The sequence below is a fragment of the Selaginella moellendorffii genome, unplaced genomic scaffold (genome assembly GCF_000143415.4).
Source record: "Selaginella moellendorffii unplaced genomic scaffold, v1.0 SELMOscaffold_29, whole genome shotgun sequence".
Taxonomy (NCBI): domain Eukaryota; kingdom Viridiplantae; phylum Streptophyta; class Lycopodiopsida; order Selaginellales; family Selaginellaceae; genus Selaginella; species Selaginella moellendorffii.
Genome location: NW_003314290.1, coordinates 778,669 through 795,110, shown reverse-complemented (window position 1 = coordinate 795,110; position 16,442 = coordinate 778,669). Strand labels below are relative to the sequence as shown.

At 44.9% G+C, this 16,442-nt stretch overlaps 2 protein-coding genes across 4 annotated transcripts; both read left to right on the top strand.

The window, feature by feature from the left end:
- Window positions 1–10,633: 10,633 nt before the first annotated feature.
- Window positions 10,634–13,617, top strand: LOC9646172 (pectate lyase 1). Of its 3 annotated transcripts, none has more exons than XM_024680992.1 (8): window positions 10,634–10,806; window positions 10,904–10,972; window positions 11,018–11,113; window positions 11,171–11,267; window positions 11,355–12,132; window positions 12,192–12,324; window positions 12,376–13,033; window positions 13,131–13,617. In XM_024680992.1, the coding sequence occupies exons 5-8, from the start codon at window positions 11,593–11,595 to the stop codon at window positions 13,507–13,509; spliced, it is 1,710 nt and encodes a 569-aa protein (XP_024536760.1). In that variant the 5' UTR covers window positions 10,634–10,806; window positions 10,904–10,972; window positions 11,018–11,113; window positions 11,171–11,267; window positions 11,355–11,592; the 3' UTR covers window positions 13,510–13,617. The 3 variants fall into 3 exon arrangements, with proteins under 3 accessions (XP_024536760.1, XP_024536759.1, XP_002976075.2); XM_024680991.1 differs by having other exon boundaries at window positions 11,328–12,132; XM_002976029.2 differs by having other exon boundaries at window positions 11,171–12,132.
- LOC9645647 (intermediate cleaving peptidase 55, mitochondrial) lies at window positions 13,598–16,235 on the top strand. The gene is made up of 15 exons (XM_002976027.2): window positions 13,598–13,693; window positions 13,747–13,818; window positions 13,870–14,133; window positions 14,195–14,287; window positions 14,340–14,546; window positions 14,605–14,708; window positions 14,828–14,894; window positions 14,949–15,056; window positions 15,111–15,203; window positions 15,264–15,357; window positions 15,414–15,484; window positions 15,546–15,601; window positions 15,658–15,718; window positions 15,777–15,834; window positions 15,946–16,235. Exons 1-15 carry the CDS (start codon window positions 13,646–13,648, stop codon window positions 16,002–16,004), a joined length of 1,455 nt encoding a protein of 484 aa, XP_002976073.2. The 5' UTR covers window positions 13,598–13,645; the 3' UTR covers window positions 16,005–16,235.
- Window positions 16,236–16,442: the final 207 nt, after the last annotated feature.

The following is a 16,442-nucleotide window of genomic DNA, read 5'->3' as shown; positions in this document are numbered from 1 at the left end:
AAAGGAGGAGAATAGTGAAGAAGAGAAATGACGTGAAAGAAAAAGGAGGATATGGAAAAAAATGAAGTAAGAGAGGTGGCTAAAGGAAAAGGAAACAAAAATATAGTAGGAAAATGAGAAAACAAGATAAGAAATAAAAAGAAATGAAGAATAAGAATGAGTAAATAAGAGGGAAAAAGAAAGGAGTTGAGGATGGCCCCCGGCCCCCCCCCCCCCCCCCCCCCTCGGGAGACGCATGCTTTGGGCTTTCACCCCTTGACTTGTATTAGTACTCGGACTCGGTCTCGGACTCGATCTCGGACCCGACTTTGGACTCGGTCTTGGACTCGCTCTCGGACCCGATCTCGGACCTGATCTCGGACTCGATTTCGGACTCGACCTCGGACTTGGTCTCGGACTCGATCTCGGATTTTGGACTCCGTCTCGAACTCAGTCTCGAACTCGGTCTCCGAGTCGGCCTCGAACTCGATTCCGGACTCTATCTCGAACTCGGTCTTAGAGTCGGTCTTGGACTTGATCTCAGACTTGGTCCCATCCGATGAACTCTTTGTCATTTCGGTCATGCTTTCGGGGATCCTTTAGCCTACGACACCTCGGGGAGTTGGTTCCTTACAACTCCACCACCCATAGAAGTAGTTCGATGCCCACATCGAACGTCTCTTTTTATCCTATGACTTGTTGATCATGTCTTCGGGGGCATCCCCCCACTTAGTAGTGTGCCTAAGTTAGCCTCCCTAGCCAAGAGCCCATAACAACGGAATATAGGTGTCCCTATACCCCTCACCTCACCATGCCCTAGTATGGGGTTGAGACTTGAACCTAGCCTTACTTTACTAGGGGGTTGGGACTCGAACCCAACCTCTGTAGAATACGCCTACGGATTCAACATCCCTGTGGGGAGTCGGGTGTAGTTCTCTATGCCTAGTCGACCTAGCTAACCCATGCTAATTAGCTTACCTTTGGCGTGCCTTCGGGTCCCAACATATACCATTGTTCAACTTCACAAATTGATACTTTTTAATTGAACTTTGCATAAGTACATAGAGTTCTGCCATGCAAAAATTCCTCCACTAGATCTCATGTGTTCGCTAGGTTCTCCTTTGGTTCCCATATTGCTTCGCAGTGTGGAAATCCTTTTCATTTCACATAGAACTCTCTCACCTCGCATCCTTATCACTTGCTCTTGCACGCATTAAGGATGGCTTCCACTTCGTATTTTTCTTCCCCTTGGATAACCTCAGGTAAGGGTCTTACTTGGTTCTTGCGAAGCAGATCCTCAAAGTACAACTTGAGTAAGTTCACGTGGAACATTGGGTGCAACTTCCCTATCTCTTGAGGAAGTCGGAGATAGTAAACCACTTTACCGATTCGTGCCTCAATTTCGTAAGGCCCCGCGAACTTACTTAAGGAACTTAAGATCAATTCATTTACAAGAATATATGCATTTTACCTTTGGGTCAACTTCCGGCTAATCCCACTTAGTAGCCTGAGGTTCTTAGTGTTCAGCCACACCTTCTCCCCAGCTTGGAACTCCACATCCCGGCACTTCTAGTTCGCGTACTTGGTTTGCCTTTGTTGAGCCCGTTCCAAGGAATCCCTCATTAGATTCCAAATGTTGAGTCTTTCCGCCGTGAATGCTTCCACTGCGGGTAACTCTCCATGATACTCGGCCACGCCGAGTTCTATAGGACCTTCAATAGCTCGCCCATTGATGACTTCCCATGGACTCACCTCGATACTTGAGTGTGGTGAGTTGTTATAGCACATTTCCGCAAGTCCCAAATAACTTACCCAATCAGTCTAGTCTCCCGATACATAGCATCGCAAATAATCCTCCAACTACCTATTCACCCTTTCTGTTTGTCCATCTATCAAGAAGTGTTAGTGCCATTCAACTTGACTTAATACTAAATACCTGTCTGTGGGTGATAGGCTGTGTTGAATTTCAACTTGGTGCAATACTGTTCCAAAGAAAGTTCTCCAGAATCTGCTGGTGAAGATCTTATCTTGATTTGAGATGATCTCCTTTGGCTTTCCCCACACTCGAACCACTTGTTCGAAGAACAGCTTTGCCACACCTTCTGCATCCACCTTCGTTGTGGTGGGTATGAAGTGTGCTATTTTCGAAAATCGGTCCATCACCACGAATATCGCATCAAACCCCTCACGTGGGGGGAGTGCCGTGATGAAGTCCATCGTAAGACATTTCCACGGACGATCTGGAATTGGGATGCTTTGTAACAAGCCCCCACTAGCCTTAGTCACGGCTTTGACCTGCTGACATGTTAGGCATGTCTTTATATAATCTTGGATGGCCTTAGCCATATCTGGCTAGTGGTACTTTCTTTTGAGTAAGCCCATCGCCCCGTGTCCCGCAAGAAGTCCGTCATGACACTCTTCTAAGGCTACTTTCCTTAGTTCCCTTTCTAGAACATACACCCTCGTTTGCTTGTAATAGATGAATCCGTTGCGTTTTGCATAGCCTGTTTTTTCTTCCGTTAGTAGCTCACCTCTCTAGTGAGCTTCCTGTGCCTCTAGATTCCTGAGAAACACTTCTTGTGCTAGACCATTGTTCTCGTATACGGTCCGCATATCATCCCAAAAGGTTGTTGTCGCGTTGGATATTGCCAACTTCAAGCTTGCTTTTCGACTTAGCGCATCCGCCACAATATTGCTCTTCCCAGGCTTGTACAGAATCTCGCAATCAAACTCAGCCAAAGCATTGGCCCACTGACCTTGTTTCCCCCTCAGGTCGGGTTGTGACAAGAAGTGTTTCATTGCCACGTTGTCCGTGTAAACCTTGAAGTGTTTCCTAAGGAAATGTCTCCATTCCTTGAGCGCCTTGACCACCGCAAACAATTCCTTCTCGTGGGCAGGCCACTTTTGCTAAGCCTTGTCCAACTTTTGAGAAGAACGCTACTGGATGGTTGTCCTACTTCAACACTTCACCCAACACAAAGTCCGAAGCATCCATTTCTACCTCAAAGTCCTTACCAAAGTTTGGTAACGCCAACACGGGAGCCTTCCTCAATTTCCCTTTGAGGTGGACAAATGCCGCCTTGCATTCCGCTATCCATACCATCTTCCCTTTTTCTGTTTGGTCCGTTAAAGGCAGGGCTACTCTTGAATAGTGTTTGATAAACTTTCGGTAGTAGTTGCATAGCCCCAAGAATGCCCTTAACTCGTGTACATTCGATGGTCGTTCCCAATCGTAGATCGCTTAGACCTTCTCAGGGTCCACCTTGAGCCCGTCCTTGCCCACGACATGCCTGAGAAACTTTACCTCTTGTTGAGCAAAGTCATATTTGCTCTTTTTAGTATATAGCTGGTGTTCCCTTAGTTTTTCAAACACCTTCGTCAAGTGTTCGGCATGCTCCTCTAGCGTTTCGCTATAGATCAAGATGTCGTCAATATAAACGACCACAAAGTGATCCAGATAGGGTACAAAGATGTGGTCCATCAACGCCGAAAACATTGCCAGCGCATTGCATAACCCAAAGGGCATCACCAGAAACTCAAAGCTCCCATACCTTGTTCGACAGGTTGTCTTCTCGATATCTTCCTCTGCTACCTTAATCTGGTAGTATCCTGACCTTAGGTCAATCCTCGAGAAGTATTTTGCCTTTCCCAACCTATCGAACAAGTCCTCAATCCTTGGCAAAGGGTATTTGTTCTTCTTTGTATACTTGTTGAGCAACCGGTAGTCTATGCACATGCGCATAGATCCATCTTTCTTTTTCACAAATAACACCAGCGCCCCATATGGCGACTTGCTCAACCTAACATACCCTTTGTCCACCAATTCCTTTAATTGGCGCTTGAGCTCCTTGAGTTCCTTTTTGTTCAAACGATAAGGGGGACGAACCACCACCTTGGCACCTTCGACCAACTCAATCTTATGTTCTATAGGTCATGCGGGGGGCAACCCTGCTGATAGCTGCTCTGGCATGGTATCTTGGAATTGGTCCAACACCTGTTGGATCACTAAAGGTACTTCTTCCATTCCCATCTTTTTGTCACTCTTCACCGAGAGTAAGCAGAAAAATGCTACCTTGGTTCCTTTAGTGAGTTGTCCTCTCATGGACACTAGGTTTAGGTAGGAATCTTTAGCCTTGCATTGCCCTACCTTTAGATCCTAGGCCTTCACCCTAGATCTCCTTCCTTGGGCATTCGTTAGTACCACAAGGTTTTTACTTTGTCTATGCAAAGCTAACACGAACCGATTGAACCAATCCATCCCGAAAATTATGTCAAATCCCGCCATGTCCAACACGGTGAAATCCATGTCTACTTTCTATGTCCCTATTTCGACTCTCGCTTGTTGAAGTACCTCATTGGTGCTTTGGCTGCCTTGAACAAACTCTATAGTCCTTGGTTCGCTCAGCCACTGCACCGTTAGTTTGGCTTGCCGGACTATATCTGCAGCCACAAAATTATCCGAAGCACCTGTGTCAATAAGGATTTTAACAAAGCTACCTCCAAGCTTCCCTCGGAGGGCTAGTAGATGTTGCAAATGACTTTCTACCAAAGTTGCTCGTGTAATGAGTAACTTTGAGCTAGGGACTAGATCACATACCTTAGTTTGGATTTCACTCGACTTAATGGCCATATTGGCTCTAGCCTTCTTCAGGTAGGGACATTCCCTCGAGAAGTGTCTCGCTTCACCGTAGTTGTAGCATATGTTTTTTCCCACGCTGCTAACTAACTTGCCCTTCTTATCTGTGGGTTTGTCTTTTTCTGCTTGACTCCCCCATGTACTCGCTCGCTGGCCACCGGATCTGCCTTTCCGAAACCCCGAGGACTCATTCTTAGAGAAACTCTTCTTGAATTTCCCTTTGCTATATATTCCCCTTGGTTTGGCCCCTTTGCTAAACGTGGACCCCGACCCCGTCGTGTTCCCCTTTCGCAGGTTATTGTTGAAATGCACCTTGATAGCCACATCCAACACTTTTTTGTAATTGGTTGGGTTCTAACGCATCACCTCGCTGCGAACCCAAGTTTGCAAGCTTGATATGAAGGCATGGAACACATCCATATCACCCATATCCGTGACCAGTATCCTTTTTGCCATAAATCCATTCACATACTCTTGATTGGTTCCGGTTTGCTTCAGCCTACTCAGCTCATCCCTTAGGTGCAGAGTAGCATTTGGAGGAACATATGTCACGCGGATCCTCGCCTTCATCATTTCCCAAGTGGCCACCGGTCCTTCGTTGGCCTCCGTTGCTATCCACCAAGATTTGGCATTATCTGCCAAGTATGGTTTTGCACATGGGATGTTCTCCGAGCTCGGTAACCGCAACGCTTGGAAGTAGTCCTCCATATCGTAAAACTAATCCTCCACCACCTTATAATCGTTCACTCCCTTGAAGATCGGTGGGGGCTTTGGTTTGTACTTGGGAACTGCCTGAGGGACTTATTCCACTTCAGTCTGTTCGACCTTGTTTGGTTTTGCCTCAGTCCATACTGAAGGGTCCGCACCTTCTGTGCTGCCAACATTCGCAGTCATTCTCTTTTTCTTCCACTTCTCGTCACGCTTTAGCTTGCATACGAGAGTCTCCAGCAGGGCATTGGTTTATGCCAATTGTCCTTCCAGAACGTCCAATCGAGCCTTAGACAACCGAACCTCACCATCGGACTCCTGTTTGGAAGTTTCCTCACTAAAGTCCTCATCATGCAAGGATTCCTCATCCATAGCCTCTTGTTCAACCAAAGGCTCCAGTTCTAGAGGAGGTTTTGTCTCCGCCTTGGTTCATTTCTGCCTTGCCTTTGCCATCTCCCAGCAATCCGCCTCTATCCTTTGCTAGAACTAAGGAAAAGGCTCCGATACCAAATTGTAAGCCACAAATTTTTCCTTTCCAATTTGCCAACTTACCTCATCTATCCGACCAACACTGCCTTGGCTTTTGCTAAGTTCCCTCGCCAAGGTTCCCGTCTATTGTACTAGCTCCTACTTGGTCCTACTTGGTTTCAGCTACTCATTGCACGAGCAACAAAGTGTTAGCCATCCATCCACGGATTCCCAAATCTCTCCCAATCCCCCTTCCCAAGTTAGACTAGACTTAAGGTTCGGCTACACTCCCCGCAGGCATAAGCAGTTAAGCACACTAAGCCTCTAGGTTCTTAACATCCCTTGGTATAACAAAACTTGATCATGGGACCCTCTAAATCCCAAGCCTTGGATGAAACACTTGCTTCGGGACACCGGGGCGGAACACCATGGCCTAACAGCCCGGTATGGGTACCTCTACCCCCCACTTCCATCCCGAAGGGAAGGCCCAAGCCCTTAGGAAGGGAGAGGATTAATAAGCCACAAGGTACTCAAATGGGGCACCACTCTACATAAGTCGGGAGCACCGTAGTCGGTCTCCCTTTCGGGAGTGGGAGTTGCTCTTAAGAACTTCCTTGGGTGGCCCCTCTGGCACCACCCGAGTCCATGCTCACTCCCACCCAAAGCCCCTCGGCCCCAATCTCAACCTCAAGTCAGTTTGGAAACACCATTGGAGAGTTCCTTCAAGACTGGTTCCTGGACCTCACTATCCCTACTATACTTTTGGAACCCTCTACAGCCCCCCCCCCCCCCCCCCAAGGAGATGCACACTCGATTTTGGACTCTATCTCGAACTTAGTCTCAGAGTCAGTTTTGGACTTGATCTCAGACTCGGTCCCATCCGATGAACTCTTTGTCATTTCAGTCATGCTTTCAGGGATCCTTTAGCATACGACACCTCGGGGAGTTGGTTCCTTACATATACCCACTGCTTTTTCCAAATGGAAATGAAGGTAGATAGTTTTAAGATTATTGAATTTAATTCAGTTTTAATGGGTGGAAAATTATCTCAACAATACATGGTTGACATTTACACTAAAGCAGAGGGTGGTCGTCTCAATTGGATAAAAAACCAACTTTACTGTTTCTTTTTTGCTCAATTTCTAATATATCTTTGCTTTGGCTGTGATCTTCCCATCTGCAACCCTCTTTGCAAGATCAAACTCCAGTATATGGCATAGAACAACATGAAGATTAGAATGGATGCAAACTGGTGGACAGCTATTCACTACAATGTAAGATAGTAACCATTTGTGAGGTTTTTTAGTAGATTTTCTATAAAGCAAGGAGGTGCCAGCTGAGGCAAGAAAGAAGTGATACTTCCTCGCATTTGCTCAGATCATCATGTTAAATTCTTTGGTTGGTAAATGTTGTTGAAGCCATTTCTTTCTTTTGTTTTGGCATTTGCTTAGATCATCGTCAAATTCTTTGGTTGGTAAATGTTGCTCAAGCCGTTTCTTTCATTTGTTTTGCATACTAGACTTGGAAGAGCTAAACAGAGAATTGGAAGTTTGTCATTTTGCCATTTGACCCAAAGGTAATGACCAGCTACTTGCTGTGGTACCACAGAAAAATTTCCTTCTTTGGTGTCTTGGGATCTGAGCTCTATAGATCACTTCCACTCCATGACCCAGTCCATGACAACACAACCAGATCAGCTGTCTCTCACAGCGATATTCAACATCTACTCAGCTCCAATGAGCATAGGCTCTCTTCTCCAACATCGCCAATCCGGACATAATGCTATGGAACACAATATTTGCCGGCCACTCAAACAACAGCGATCTGGATCATGGCATCCAGCTGCTGCACTCGATGTGGATCACAGGAGTGGATCATGACAATGTGATGCTCCTCACTACCAACTATGGTAGCATTGAACATCTACGTGCTGCATTGATAGCATCGAGTAACATGGATTACTACCATATGCTACCATAGTTCATTGATTCTTCATTGCAATTGGATTACATAGCTTATGAATTTCAAGTGAAGCTATTTGAAACAAAAATAACTACTCATATTAAATAATAATAAAGAGCTAAACAACACATTTTGTAGTAGATTTGTGCATATTATGCAAGAATTATACACTATAGAATGATGCTGCCAAAGTCATCCTTGCTCATCCTCTTGCTCACTGCTGCCTTGGACAACACTCTTGTTGAACTCGTCAAGCAGCTATATGATGCTGCTGGTGCTGAAGCTGTCGTCCAAAAGCATGTCGCCACCTCCATCCACTCGAAGAGTTTGATGGCAATGTTTAATATATGTGAATGAGGATAAAACATCTAAGTATTGCATTTAAAGCTTTAATTAGTCTCATTGTTGCTACCATAGAAAACATCATTATAAGATCATTGGTAAGCAAGGCTATGGCTGCTAGGTAAAGAATATTCAAAGTCACTGCCTTATACTGGCTGGCTAAAAGTAAATAAAGATGCTTAGGTAGAGGATTAAAATTGCCTATCTCTATTGTACTTCATCCAAGCAATCACAGTGTTGGATGTTTTCCCACTTAACTTCTAAAAAAATTATTTCAGAATGGAACTACAACTTATTACTACAATCAACATACAAATTTTCTACAAAATCTAACTCTTCTTGCATAGCAATCCTGTTTATATAAAAATAAAAGAGAATAAAAAAAAAGATAGAAATTACTCAATTGCTGAATCATTCCATTGAAATTACCTCACAAATCCAAGCCATATAAAATTTCATCTTCTTGGAGTCTTAGTAACTCTCAAGTTTACAATGAACCTTGAGAGTATAAATCTTTGAACACACAGCATCCAAATGTGCTTAAAAAATGTCATAATTCTCATCACGCATAGATGCAAAGTCCTTTGCTGGCAAACCAACTATTTCTCGAGCAGCCTCCTAAAATGCAACTGCCCAAACGTACTAAGAGCTATCCTCGACACACATGCAATGCAAACTTATGCTCAACCTTCTGAATCTCTAAATCACATAAATTGCAAAACCAAACATTTTCACATAGACTTGAGACTTTCTTGCCACATTTCCTACCATTAACAACTTCTGTACAAGCTGTATCTATGCATTAACAGTAATTCTGTAAGTGTTTGAACTCTCCATAACCTTGAGATTAAGTCCCATCATTTTTTATATTGTGTTGTACAAATAGCCGAAGTAGAGCCTGATGATATGGTGACATGGATGAAACTGGTGGAATCTAATGTTATTGAATACCATGCACGTACTCGAGCTATAATCTCTAAATCAGCATCAAATAAAATTGTTGAAGCTCCTATAATAGATATTGACTTCCCATTGTATTCCGATATTTTACCACCTTTTACACACAAGAACTACTTTTCTCCTCTTTCAAACTTTTCATGTATTGTTGACCCTTCTTTTTCAGCTTTAGAGTCCCAAAGACAAACATCAATACTCATTTCTAATTAATCACCAAAACATAACATCCTCCTTTTAATGAGAGCCCCAGAATCCTTGCATGTAACATTTGTCAGTCCAAATAATGTAACAACACCAACCACATCCACAAAAGTATCTAGTTCCATATTTGGTACTTCCAAAATAGTTTTCCTATCCAAGACAATATTTGGAAATCCTACATCATTAAATTGAATGTTGTACACCATGTTCTTACTTGCCAATATCTCCCATTTTGATTTAAAAGGAGTATATTGACTTTTCGAATGTTGTATACCACCACTACCAAAAACATGTAAACCTTATCCAGAATAATATCTGAATGTAGTGATTTTGCAACTACACCAAAATAAATGACACAAATTTCTAAAGACTCGATGTCTACAATATCAAATGAGAAAAAAAATTTGCCATGACTATAAGTCTTTCCTTGTGAATCACTCTTCCATGGAAAGACCAAACATATAAAGTATTGTTTATCTTTCTTATGAGGGACTTTTATTCCTTGCCTCCTAGAATTTTCTCCCTGTAATAAACTGGATGTAACATAATTAATATTTTAATGACACATACATGAACCTTTTGAATTCCATCACATGTATGTTTTTTCATTTGCAAAAACAAACAAACATTGTTACATTTCTAAACTCTTAAACAAATAAAAACTACACTCACTCCTTTATACTCCTCTATAGAAATGGCGTTAAGGGATATGCTTCCAAACCCCACACTCCATGTCAAAAACGTCAAAAATTATCAAAGACTTATAACACAAAGAATAAATAGTCACAGTAAAAAAAGAAAATGAAAAAACAAACATATGCTTACTATTTAATGTCAATCTCACAAAATGCATAATTAATAAGTTCTATGAGGTTATTTTCTCAAATAGCCCAAGAACTAATGGCATTTGCCATACAAAAGGATGCATATGCTTCCATAACTTCATTTCCATCAGTTACACAAATCTTTCTCACAATAGTATTAGGTTTAGAATCTAATTTTATAACCCTCAAAACAATTTACTCCTCTAGATTGTCTCTGACCTTTTTCAACCCATCCACTATGCACTTCATTCTTCAACACAAACTCAGAAACTTAATATGGACAAAATTACTTGTTATAACAAAACCAAATCTTCAAGAATAAAAACATGGAGGCATCTAAGTCATGGCAAAGTTTCTCAAGTCAGAGTTCTCCTTGTTCAATATCTCCTACCAAGATAAAAATTCCATGGAATCAAGGCATGCTAGCTGTGTTTTTTGCTCTCCACACACTGACATTGAGAACGTTTATATTCTCTATTACTCCTATCCCTACTAGTTTTATGTATATTAATATTTCTTTGCAGGTGTTTAACTGACGGAATATACCTATTAGAGAAGAGGGTTTTTATTATAGCTATGGCGGGGAGCAGCGGTCTGGCGACAGCGGCCAAATATTTCAGCTCCGCGATGCGAAGGAACGCAGCGATCAGGCAGCCGCTGAGCGCAATGCGCACCAGGAGCGGCGGATGGGGATTGCCGCTGCCGCCGGAAGAAGAAGTCTCCGCCCCTGTAAGTTTTTCTTGCTCGATCTGGGATAATGTAGCTATCTCTAGGTAGAAATCGTGTGATGTCTCCCTTCTACTGTGATCCTTTGTTTTTATCTCAGGTTCCCGAAGAGTATGAGCTGTGGTGGGGAGGGGAGCGTGTTGACGAGGATCCTACTGATATAGATAAGGTATGCATTTTTTCTTCGATTTTCTAGCTAGATCGTGTTTTGCAGTGGGAAGCTCTTGGAATGTGTTGCGCTGGACTGTCTTTCTTCGCCATACTCGGGGTTCTTGCACACTACCGAGCTAAATATTCTAAGAGGCCTTATGTAAGTGATCGTAGAGTTTGTGGTGTCTTCTTGGACTAACTTATATACTTTGAGAAGCCACTGCGAGAGTTTCCTTGGCTTGAAGAGTGGGATAGGCTTATCCCGGTGGAGGAGCGAGAGCAAAACTTCGATCATCCTCAAAACTACTGATGTGGTAACTTTGCAAGCTTTCCAAATTCCTGTTTTGTTATGTTTCCAAATTTTCCTCCTCGAGACTTTCTGTCGTCTGGGAAAATCGCAGGAATCCGTCGTGATCTCCAAGGGTTTTCCCTAGGTTCTTTCGCAGTGGTGGATCTCTGTGCGAATAAGAAATGAAAATAACTCGGATTCCAGGTGGTGTCTCTTCAAGTTCGTGTGATAGGAACATCAATAGGTGCTAGTGTGATGGAAGGGTGACCACCAACAGATTTTGCAGGCTATGGGTATATATCTCATCTTGGAGGACTTTCCTGCAATTTTTGTTGGATCTTCTCTGCGGAATGGCTCTCAGAGCGGTGCTTTTCTGTGCTCTTGCTCTGGTTTTGGCGGAGCTGAGCTCGGGTCAAGCTGATGGTGGTGGGAAAAATCTGGACGACATGATCGGGCAGCCTGAGGGAGAGGATTCGCTGCCGAGCGATGTGTTCGCCCCGCTGGAGAACAGGCTTGCAGAAGGTGGTCAAGTAGAGGAAGCCGATAGTTCTCTTCCGGAGGGGATGACAATGCCAGAGTCGGAAAAGCTTCAGCCATCTCCGGGAGGAGCTCCATCTCCGTCGGCCGGGGATTCTTCGCCTGACAAAGACGATGAGTTGATGAAGAAGGAAGCCTTGGCAAGTCTCGAAGAAGCACAGCTCTATCTCCAGCGGGCTCGGGTGATCGAGACGACGGAGGAATGCAAGGCCAGTTTGTACTCGGCCAACGGCGAGCTTGCATGGTGCGTGACTTTCCTGCTGGAGCTGAAATACAACGAGACACTTGACAAGCTCGGCAACGCAAAGAGAAGCTTGGCGCAGTGTTCTTCCGCTCTCTCAATGGACAATTCGGTAAGATCTCGAGCTTCGAGTTGGTAAATATTTTGTTCTCATAACTATTGACTTTGCAGGGTGATGCTACCAGACCTCTGCTATATCTCGTCCAGAAAGCACTCTCTCAGATAGACGAAGCGAAAATCACCGTGAGCGGGCTAACACCACCTCCGAGTGAATTTCCCAGCACGGAATCGGTGGAGTTTGAAGGCAAGAAAGCATCGTTTGTCTTCATTTTTTAATAGTGATATTTGCTCGCAGGTGTTGGAGTCCGGGACTCGTGCAAAGTGGAGGGGACAACTTGCCAGTTCTCGAACTGTGGGAAAGGAAAGAAGTTACCAAAGTGTGCTATCGGCTATGCTGGGAGTGTGACTGGGGGAGCCAGGGGTACCATGTACACGGTCACAAGCTCCGACGACAATCCATCTCGGCCACAGCGCGGCACCTTTCGTTATGGAGCTCAGCTGGCCAACGGGAGAAACGGAGGGGTTTGGATCACCTTTGCTCGGAGCATGACTATAGTCCTCCGCGACATGGTGTGGATCCGGAGCTCCACCACGGTTGATGGACGTGGAGTGAACGTCGTCTTTACCAACAAATGCTTCGTTCTCGGCGGTGTCAGCAACGTTATCCTTCACAACTTCGAGATCTCTCGAGTGCCACAGACGGATACAATCCACATCTTTGGATCCTCGAGGGGCGTTTGGGTGGATCACATCACGTCCTCGGACGCGAAGCTCGGCCTCGTCTCGGTTGTCCAGGGATCGACTGACGTGACCATCTCAAACTGCTATCTTTCCAACAAGAACTTCAACATGTTGCTCGGTGCCTCGGATGCGGACTTGCAGGATCGAAACATGCGCGTGACCATCTTCCGGAACTGGTTTAGAGACTCGATGCAAAGGATGCCTCACTGCAGGTAACACAATCCTTTGCAAGTTCTTAGATCGCTTTAGCTTAGTCCGTGCGAGAACTTCCACAAGAGTTTTCGTTCTTGCTTACATTCTTTCTTACAGGTTGGGATACTGTCACGTTGTCAACAATCTCTACACGAACTGGGGATACTACGCCATCGGAGGAAGAGCAAACGCACAGATCCTGTCCGAGAGCAACGCATTCATTCCCGGCCGTAGGCGTGAGGTTACGCCGTGGTTTCCAGGTGCCTCCAAAGCTCTCGATCAATCATCGACGATTCAGTCGAGAAACGATCTCTATCTTGGCGGTTCTACGTTCCATCAGTTCGTCCTCCTCGGGAAGAACTCGCAGCATCCAAAGTACGTTACGCCGCGCCATGCTCCTCCGGTTGTAACTCCAAATCGTCTCACAAAGATGATCCAAGCTTGCGCTGGCTCGCTCTATGGACAGAAGCTCCAGCGCTGCCTCTACTCGAGCTAAAATCGCTGTGCAAGAGCTTTTGATCCAAAGCTTTCCAAAGGGTCCATTTTAAAATAACGGTCACGAGCTAAAACAAATTTAATAAAGCCAAGGTTTTGTTGGAGTCAAGGGCTTTAGGGTTTTATGCTTGGCGGCTATGGCGACGAGGCGCTCCCTGATGGCGCCGATCCGACGAGCGCTCCAGGTGAGAGAAATGCGATCGTCCAGCGCGCGTAATGTGTCCTTGTGCTGTGGAAGACACGCATTTCAAGGCCGATCTCCACTGCGGCGATCAATGCGGGGCAGCCGACGCCCGAAACGCATCCGGAGGTGAGATTTTGGATGAGCGATCGTCTCTGTTTTTGATCTCTTGTTTGTCAGCTTCTTGAGGCAGGGGAGATTATGCCCGGGATTTCGGCCGCCGAGTTCCAGCAAAGACGGAAGAGCTTGATGTCGATTCTTCCCAGGAACAGCTTGGTAGCGATAAGCTCTGCGCCGATCAAGACGATGAGTGATATCATTCCTTATCCTTATCGGCCAGACTCGGATTATCTTTACTATACTGGCTGCCAACAGCCTGGTGGAATAGCGGTGATCAAAGCCAATGGCGATCTTTGTATGCTCGTCTCTGATCCAGATCCCGAGGTAAGGCTATGATATTTTTTTTTTACCGGAAAAAAACATGATCAGAAAAAAACAATTACAGCGGTCTGTGTGGGATGGAACTCTAGCGGACAAAGAAGCTGCACTGTCTGTTTTTCACGCCAATGAGACGTATACAATAGCCGAAATTCCAAAGGTTCGTTATGTTTGTTCGCGCTTTTTCGTTGCTAACTTTCTTCACTTTATAGTATTTTGGTGAGATGGTCAAGTATGCCAGCGGTGTATATTGTAACGAGAACATACTGAGTCCTACGTTCCGGAAGGTTTCGAAAATTCAAGAGGCCTTCGAACAGAACAAGTTGAGGAGCCTGTCTCCACATTCTAGCCAAATCAGAGTTGTTAAATCGCCCGCAGAGATCAGCTTGATGAAGCGGGTAGCGGATATTAGTTCACAGGTACGCGTGCGCTTGTTGTCAATGCACATGGATTGCCTAACTGGCTGCAATCTTGCAGGCATTCATACAAACTATAAAGACGTCAAAGCACTGGCCGCACGAACATTTGCTGGCTGCTACCATAGAGTACGAATCAAAAATCAGAGGAGCCCAGCGCATGGCGTAAGGACTATATTGCTAACGTAAACCTGGAACTCTTTGATCTTTTAAGTGCTTGCTTTTTCCGTTCGCTACTAGTTTCTTCCTGCCGTTTCATATGTTGCTATGTTTCATACTTGCAGGTTTCCTCCTGTTGTAGGAAGTGGAGCAAATGCTAGCGTAATACATTACTCTAGGAACGACCAACGAGTGAGATTTCTTGCTCCAAAGTTTGGAGGCCGACTTTTCTTTTTTGTTGCTTAGATTCGGGAAGGAGACTTGGTCCTTATGGATGCTGGCTGCGAGCTTCACGGATACGTCAGTGATATCACACGGACTTGGCCACCTTGCGGGTCCTTTAGCCCGGCCCAGGTCTGTGCTTGCTTCGTTTTCAACTCGTCCTTGAGCAAGATTATTTTATTGCAGAGGGAAATTTATGAGATTGTTCTATCAACAATGAATGAGTGCTTCAAGTTGTGCCATCCTGGTGCGAATCTACTACAAATCCACTCGCACTCTGTAAGCAGCTGTTACAAAAACGAGTTGTGATACGGTTCTGAAGGTACAGCTGCCTTACAGATGCAGCTGTTGTCGAAGGCTCTGATCGGTCTTGGTATCAAAGGACAAGGACATTCCCCACCAGACGTTGGAAAATTTAATCCGACAGCTATCGGTACGCGACTGCAGTTTTCTTGTTCGAGTGACTTACGTGTTTTGCTTGGCTTGAAGGACACTATCTCGGGATGGATGTCCATGATTCTGGTGGAGTGTCACGGGGAGAATCCCTCCGCCCTGGTATGGTACGTACGTACACATTCTGTTGATCTTTCGTTTTGTGCTTATATGATACGTTCCTGTCAGGTTTTAGCAATAGAACCGGGCCTCTACTTTCCAAAGGACGCCGATGTCCCAGACAGGTCAGCAAAATTTGATGTATTCCCATGAGCCGATTGAGCAAGCCGAGCTAATCCAGGTACCGTGGCATTGGCATACGTATTGAGGATGAGGTTCTTATCACCGACAGTGGTTACGAGGTGATAATATGTTTCTCGCTTGTGGATCCAAGCTAACTTTAAGTCGCTGTCCTCCCAGGTTCTTTCAGCGTCCATTCCGAAAACGATAGAGGAGCTGGAGCTTTGCATCCAACAAGGTAAAGCCAAAGCCTATCCCCCCCACTCTCGGGTCGTCCCAAGCTACATAGCGTGAGGGGGTCACTGGAAACGTCAGTCATTCGCTAACAGCAACAATCCTTCTCTGTCAGGACCAAGCCCCGCGCATCCTTTGAGCAATTGTCGAGACAAGGAGGGATTGATAACATAACAGCGCTTTCGCCTGGCCTCTAGTTCATCAATCTCGCCCCGGATGATTGATGCATGATCGGCAGTAAGATCTTCCCTTTTCTGGCCATTTATTTTGTTTGGATGCGTTAGGTGGCTGAAAGATTGTGGGCAGTCTTTTTGGCTGCCCTTCATTGAGTTGAATGAATTCCATACTTACAGTGTGGTACAATTAAACTACAACAAAAAAAGGTTAACTCGGTTATCTCATTAATTCCGTTTTGCTACTTTAAAAACAGAATTAATTAAGTGATATGATGGCGAATATTCTAATTCTCCATTTGGGCGGTACAGAACTGTAACGGCGCCAACCAAAACACAATGATAGCGTGCAGCGCGTCGTAATCATTATCCAAGCCGTGCGGTACGGTGACGTGGCTGTCGCCAATTTGAAGGTACGTCTACTATGTACGCTTTTTGG